This window comes from Argopecten irradians, chromosome 14 (assembly GCF_041381155.1).
Source record: "Argopecten irradians isolate NY chromosome 14, Ai_NY, whole genome shotgun sequence".
In the NCBI taxonomy this organism is placed as follows: Eukaryota; Metazoa; Mollusca; class Bivalvia; order Pectinida; family Pectinidae; genus Argopecten; species Argopecten irradians.
Window position 1 is genome coordinate 36,870,297 of NC_091147.1, and position 7,681 is coordinate 36,877,977.

Here is a 7,681-nt window from a genome sequence, read left to right on the forward strand (position 1 = left end):
TATCACATAAAACTGAAAAAACATACAAATATATTTGATGGAGATATACTCGATTCGTATTTTAAGTTTATATAGATGCGTTGTTAATTTTTGGAATACAATACATTTTTATTTGATCAAAATAGCCTACGTAGATTCCAATTTAGTTTGCTAACTCATGTAGAAGAACACAGCGACATGCGATCATACACAGATATATTAAAAAATGGAAACACGTACATTATACATTGCCTCGAATGGTCTTACATTTGAACATGCCCTTTGTAGTTTGCCTATCTGGCCGATGACCTATATGATATCCATATGTCGCTTCCCAAGACTCCAAAGTATATATACCAAAGTAACCAATCCTAAAGGCACGATTGTTACCGACCGTCCAGATAAGTGTAAGTTATGCTTTCTCTATACGAATTTCTTTAATGCAACACTAAGAATTTGTATTTATCTAACATTGGGATGCAGTCTTAAAGTAAATATACAAGCTACCAGGTAAAATTATTAATGTCAATATACAGTCTTCAGCCATGAATAAAACGGTTGTTCAATCATATCCCATCCAAGTTATGCAGATTTAGAATGTGTCTTTAGTTTCTGTTGTCTGATATTGTACGATGTGTGAGGAAACAGTCCTGATAAAAGTACAATTATTTGTAGCATATGCCGTGATCAGGTGGCCGTTAAGGACCTTTTGTTTTATGTTATTTTAAATCAATATTTCCAGCGAATATAATTTTTTCATGAAGAGATCATACAATTATTGATAACTAAATAAATGAAATCATTTATAACAGAATTGGAGATTATTTGCATGCACGTGAAATGCATGAACTTCTATCAAAGAATGTGTTTTTTTATTCTTTGTTTGTTATTAGTGGGTGTTTAAACAGAGAGTAACTACGAGCGAACATTAAATGGTATAATAAGTTCAAATATAAAAATAATCAGTATAATGCAAAAACTTATCAGCCTATAATATGCATACATCCATACAAGTATATATTATGAAAATAGCTCATATCGAGCTCACGGGGGTAATTTTAGCTACTGTTTATTTACCAATATTCGCGTGGGTTTTAATTTTGCAAAATTCGCGAAATAATCCTAACTCGCGAAATTTAAAACCTCGTGAAATTGTTCAAAAATCATGATTACATTATGTCACATCATTTTCAGCGTCAAAAATGGTGATTCGCAAAAATAAAAACCCACGAATAAATTGCAAATTCACGAATTTTCACGCCCTCAAAGTTTAACACCTATACAGTATTATATATGCACCATTTTCAGACCATGAAGATCTTCCTCCTTGCATGTCTCTTGGCTGGGGCCAACGCCAGTTTCTTGGACTCCCTGTCAGGGGCCATTTCCAGCGTCGGGGAAACTTTAACATCTGCAGCCTCTAGCACACTCAACACGCTCACCAGTGGTGACGTCGGAGCTATCGTCCAAAATGTCGTTTTGCCAGGTATTTGTTTGTTCCGTTGTTTGATTATTTTAACGTCCTTTTAACAGTTATGGTCATGTAAGGGCGGCCTCCCATGTATGCAGTGTGTAGCGTGTGTGATGTGCGAGGTGCGTGTTTTGGGAGATTGCGGTATGTTCGTGTTATGTCTTCTTGTATAGTGGAACTGTTGACCTTTTTATAGTGATTTATCACTGAGTCATGCCGCCGAAGACACAAAGCAACACACCTCACCCAGTCACATTATACTGACAACGGGCGAGCCATAAATATGAATGCGTGGACAACTACAAGGCATTATGACGAGGTTAGATGTTTTATTAATCTTGATTTACGTATTATTAAATATCCAGGATCATGAAACAATCTTAGTCTTTTGACGTATATGTATCTATTCATAAATGACATATCTTTTTGTAACGTCATCTATGATTGGCTAAGTCTAAAATTAAGACAGTTTTGGAGCCTGACACCATATCAACGAAATTCAAATTCAAATCATTCTTATTTAATAAGGCATGCATGTGCGTTATGAGTGTCTCCGTACTTGGATATTGCGTTTCATTCCAGCCATGCTTATTTGCTATACAAACTTGTTGTTAATTATGCCGACCACCTCAAACTCTGATCTTAAAAAGATACTAATAAAATAATAAAATTAAACTAATTTGTAAAGTTGATTTCTATTAGTTTCTCTATATGTTATTGATTGGTGAAATACATTTACAGCAAATACCATTCAGTAGTGCCCGTCTGCAATGCGGGATGTGTGTAATGAGCGATTAATTTGTTTTCCAAGTTAATTAAGAGGAAACTTCAGATGAAAATAAATCTTTAAATCTTACTATGCTAATGTGTTAGTAGAGTGCATGAATGGAGGACGTAACATAAAAAAGAAATACAAGCAATGACGCCATTGCATTGAGTATTATCAATCGACATGATCATGTAAAGCTAAACTTTTATTTCACAGTTGCTGAAAAGGTCGCTCTCGCCTCTTTATTGGGAAAACGTGAACAGTCGTAAGTTATTTATACTATTTATGAATATATCCGTCTCAATATCACAGGATCATGCCAGACAAATCTTCACCTCTACAAATCCTGATTTGGTAGCATTACAATTAATAGCTTCATCAATGTGTCCCCTTGTAAATGTTATGCGTAATAGGCCTAGAAAGTAAACTATTGCTTACTGTATATTCGCAAAGTATTACCTTTGCTATGTTCACGGAGCATTACATTTCGCTATATTCGCGGATCATTACATTTTGCTATATTTGCGGGGTATAACATTTAGCTATGTTCACAGGAGATTGCATTTTGCTATTCCGTATTTGCATATTACAGAGTTATCTGCCCTTGCGGGTAGATATCGATTGTGACTTTATGTGTTTACGAGCGAAACGTCATGATTTTATGAGAAAACGACGTGAATTGCGCTCAAAATAATGACAAATAATAACAAACGATCCCTACTCGCAAGAAAGTTAACTGTATAACATGCAAGACGGAATATTCGCAGGGGATTATATTTTGTTATATGTGACGTAATGAAGTGACTTAAGCTTTAAAGACGGTGACTTCTCCCATCTTAAGCCTGTTGTACTCATGTGGCAATCGTAACATTACATACAGCCTTCTTTAAACCTCGTCTCATTCTTTTTTTCAAGTCTTGGCGAGACCACTAAATTGAAATTACAGTGGATATTGTCGGTATATTATGTCAGCTTCTTTTGAAACCTACCTATAAACTTATGTTTTGCAATCTAGACATGAGCCAACCGTCCAGGAAGTCTTAAGCCACGGCGCTCAAGCCGCTCAACACGTCCTTGGCCAGTATGCCTCAGAACTCCAACACTTCCATGAACAGATTGCCAGCCTGGACTTTCTGAAGGGAGATGTCGCTTCGTTTTTCCAGCAAATGCAACACTCAAAACGTAAGCTGATGTCAAACGTATTTATGCCATCTAAGAAATTCTCTATTTATGGATCATCTAGGTACAAAGAATCGTGGAAATTATTTTTTATGTGTTTATTTTATTCGTGTGCTGTCGAATACAGAAACTATAAGCTATTTACACAGTCAGTCACCAGAACAAGAGAGAGCACTACAAAATTATATAACAAACACAGTAGGGCTACAATAACACATGACATGTTTAGTCGGCGAGTGGTGAATCTGTGGAACTCTCTTCCAAATTACGTAGTTGAAGCCCCAACTCTGAATGGTTTTTTAAACGTCGTTTAAATAAGAATAGAGCAAAACTCCTTTTAAATTTTACCAAAATTTGTATACTGCGCAACCGGATAACAGTGAGTTATCGATACAAAAACGCACTAGACGTTAGATGACATCAGCTAACTATTGACGTCAAATAAGAGGTATGGATCAGGTATATCAGGTAACGGTTCATCACATTGCAATGGTGATGCAATTTAACGATTTAATGACGAAGAGTAGCATTCATTTGTACTGTAGTTCTTCCATATACAGGTACAAAGTATATTTAGTTTCTTTGTTTTATACACGGATTCAAACAATTGCTTATCAATGAGACTAATACATGTTCCAGGTGATACACGATAACGTTGGTGTAGGACTACTATCTCCAGTGGTGACTGGACGTTGTAATCTTCCCTCTGCGCGGAACTTCATTCCGTCACCAATAGAAAAAAAACTGTCCCGCATAAACTTGATCAGGTATCACGTGGTAAGAGAATTAGCTCGTCCATTCGCCATATAAAGAATTAAAACCAAAACATCCATGCTTAGAAAATTAATGAATACATTACAGTTGTCCACAACACTGCCCTAGACAACATTGTTACCAGTGTAGAGAATGCGTTGACCCATCACCATAAGAGACAGGACAATGGACTCCTCTCTGGTCTGACTGGACTCTTTTCTTCTACTATTCAGGGACTAAAGGATGTGAGCATGCGCGTGATACCATAACTTTCATTTTGAGTTTGTAACTGTACCGTATTACTGTAAAGATGCTTATTTTCTCGGGGCTTTTAATTTCGCTAAATTTGTGGATCCATCAAAATTTGCTAAGTTAAAATCTCGCAAAATTTATCAAAATTATGGTTTTACATATTATAGTCTGTCATCTAAATGACGCTTTCAAAGTCTACTTAGATAATTCGTGAAAATAAACCCCCGCGAATAAAACTTCCAAACAGTAGATCGCGATAATATATATCCGCGAAATTATACAACTGTACAGTAATATCATGAAATATTTATGCCATTCAGATCAGATATTCCGTATTTGTATATATCAGTTACTTCCCTTGCAACTAGGTATCGACTGTGACGTCATTATTTTGTGTGCGCAATTCACATAGTTTCTCTGAAATGTATGACGTTACCTTCGAAAATACATGACGTCACGATAAAAACCTATACGCAAGGACAAGTAACTCTTTAAAATGTAAATACAGAATAACTTTATATGACGATATTTCTGTCATTCGGATCAGATATAAATACAGTGATAATATTCTTGTCATTCCGATCAGATGTAACTTTTTTAAAAACTAACACAATAATCAATGAAAATAAAGAATTGAGATAGGAGAGAGAAATTTAATCAAGTTCAAATTTTAAATTTGTCTAGGTTATCTCAAATACATATTGTAGGTCTATCTACGTGATTTAGTTCCATTGATGACGCTTGCCATTTCGCAAGTTTATAAGCAAAGCTGTCCAATAATTCATCTATGGTAAACCGGTCATACTAAAACACAATAACTTTACAATTGATTCCAACGCATTAAAACATCTACTAGAATTTTACCTTGATTAATTTTTTACGAGAGAATTTTTTACTGTTTTTTTTCCAGCAATTTAACGGCGTCCACACCCAACTGTCCGGCGGATCTACTGATATCCTTGGTGCTATTACTGGCCACATCGCACATCTGGGCGAGAGTCTGAGCCACATCAAGGATACCGGTGCAGCTCTACTGGCTAGTGGTCAGGAAACTTTGGGCAATTTACAACAGACAGCCGGTACCCTGTTGCGTAAGTCGCTTCACATAGATCTCTATGTACTATTTTAAGTCAGATTGGCCTGGTTGTTTGGGCGGTTGATTATATGTAGTGTCCTCGATACCCCAGGGGTTACTTTCAATGCTGTTATATTCGTCCCTAAACTTATTCATAATGAAACAGTACAACTGACAAATCCCAAGCCAATAATTTTAAATAACACCTTGTGTATGATACCATATGATTTTTATCAACTTGATTGTCCATATCAGAGCCTGGGATTAAATAATCAATAAATTGATTAATCAATTTTACACCAATTCCGCTTGATTTTGATAAATTGTTCTGAATCCTTTCGGAATCCATTAGATTAACCACAGCCTTTACTATAATAACATTGATTTAGTAACCTCGAATGAAAGTGCTATTGATAATGTTCAAGTCCATGAGTTTAAAAATAGGAAACCAATATTTATCATATCATGGTCGTTACAAATAACAAAGACAAAACCACTTACTCTGTTTTTCTTTCATGTCATTAATAGTAACAAATACTGTTGCACCTCATTGCTCCGGCCACCACTATTTACGGACCTCATACAGTCGCCGTTCTACCACTGTAGTTTTATTTGCGGATCGCCTTGATTAATCTTTAATTGTTCTGACGTTTCCTATTTGATTGCAGACCAAGCCAATGCTGGGATACAAGGCCAGGCTGCCCAGGCTTTAGACACACTTCTCCATCCTGACCTCGGTTCCTCATAAATACGAAACAATCAATGGATTTATTTATGTATTTATTATACTGAATTGTTAAATAAATCTATTAAATCCACTAGAACTTTGTTTCATTTTTTATGAAAAATTTTCGCTTTTGGTGAGGAAGTTTTTTTCTTATCTTGCCTGTGTATATATATCGAGTGCTATCTAAACGACTTTTCTCCAACAAGTGCAGCTTTTAACAAATATAATAATCAAGTATGATGCTTTCTGAGTTTTTCTATGATTTGTCGCATTGGCACAGAACTGGTCACCTTTATTAAAGTAACACTTCTGAGTTATCAGTCATACCTACTGATATCACAATCACAATATCAAAATAAAACTGCTGATTTTTGGTATATATATATTCAGGTTACTGGAAGACCTTAGTTTAAACTATAGCTATGTACAGTTGTATGTATCCATACAATATTTCTCTCATACGTTTTCTTTGTACAAAGCGTTTTATCTGTCATAAATAATGACAACATGGTATTTTGGTCTTCGAACCTTAGGAGGTAGGGGTCATATACAGGATTTTCGACAATGTTTTAACGCGCGCCATTCAATATCTCTCTATTCAATTGCGTTCACGCCAACTTTAACGCGATAAAACACTGCTCAGTCCATATTTCGTCGTTGCTTAGTTGGAATGACTGAATATATAGTTCCGCGTATTGAACCTTATAAATGCTGTTTGTTTAATAATACAGAAGATCAACACTTTCAATTTTTTTGAAAATACATAAAGTCAATTAAAAATGATTATATATCAATAATTCAATTTTAATTGTAACAGGCATTTCAAATGGCTTAAAACTTACTTTATCAGCCCATGAAGGAAAAATGGCGTCAGCGTCTGTAATGTCGCTTCTGATTGGCTGATATAACGGTGTAACGATTTCATTGAAAAAGGCCTAAGTTTATTTAGAATACACTCAGATTTTGGTTTCATATTCATCTCCATAATATAAAAATTCTATTCAAGTTAATCCTTAAATAATATTCATTTAAAAAAACAATGAGGTATATCCTAAGCGGATAGGTAGAAAGCAGAATCTGTAGCAGTATAATTTTTCTTTTACCTAGCATTTATAATTTTAATGTAATGCATGTTAAATATATAAAAATGCATTAAGTATAGAATTTGAAGGATTTTTTTAAAGAAAAATGTGACTTTTGCTTCTGAGCTGAACATATAAATCTTTGTTGACTGTACAAATGAAAAGACAGCTAATAGGTATATCAAACAGTATTAATTGACTTCTCATTATTTCCTGTATATTCGAACTCTGAGTACATACTCCCTATAAACTAAATGTAATTAAGTCAACATCTGCTGGCTTTTATGAAAACAATGCTTTCAATTGTTGAATACAATATGCTCTTAAATATGTCCATGGGCAAACTGGTAAAACTTAAAATTATTTATAAAGTTTGCCTGTATAGACAATTCTT

General features: G+C 34.8%; 1 protein-coding gene across 1 annotated transcript; it reads left to right on the forward strand.

The window, feature by feature from the left end:
* Positions 1-312: 312 nt before the first annotated feature.
* On the forward strand, positions 313-6,296 carry LOC138307841 (uncharacterized). The gene is made up of 7 exons (XM_069248744.1): positions 313-386; positions 1,288-1,465; positions 2,436-2,484; positions 3,235-3,401; positions 4,260-4,396; positions 5,314-5,494; positions 6,147-6,296. Exons 2-7 carry the CDS (start codon positions 1,291-1,293, stop codon positions 6,224-6,226), a joined length of 789 nt encoding a protein of 262 aa, XP_069104845.1. The 5' UTR covers positions 313-386; positions 1,288-1,290; the 3' UTR covers positions 6,227-6,296.
* The last annotated feature ends 1,385 nt before the right edge of the window (positions 6,297-7,681 follow it).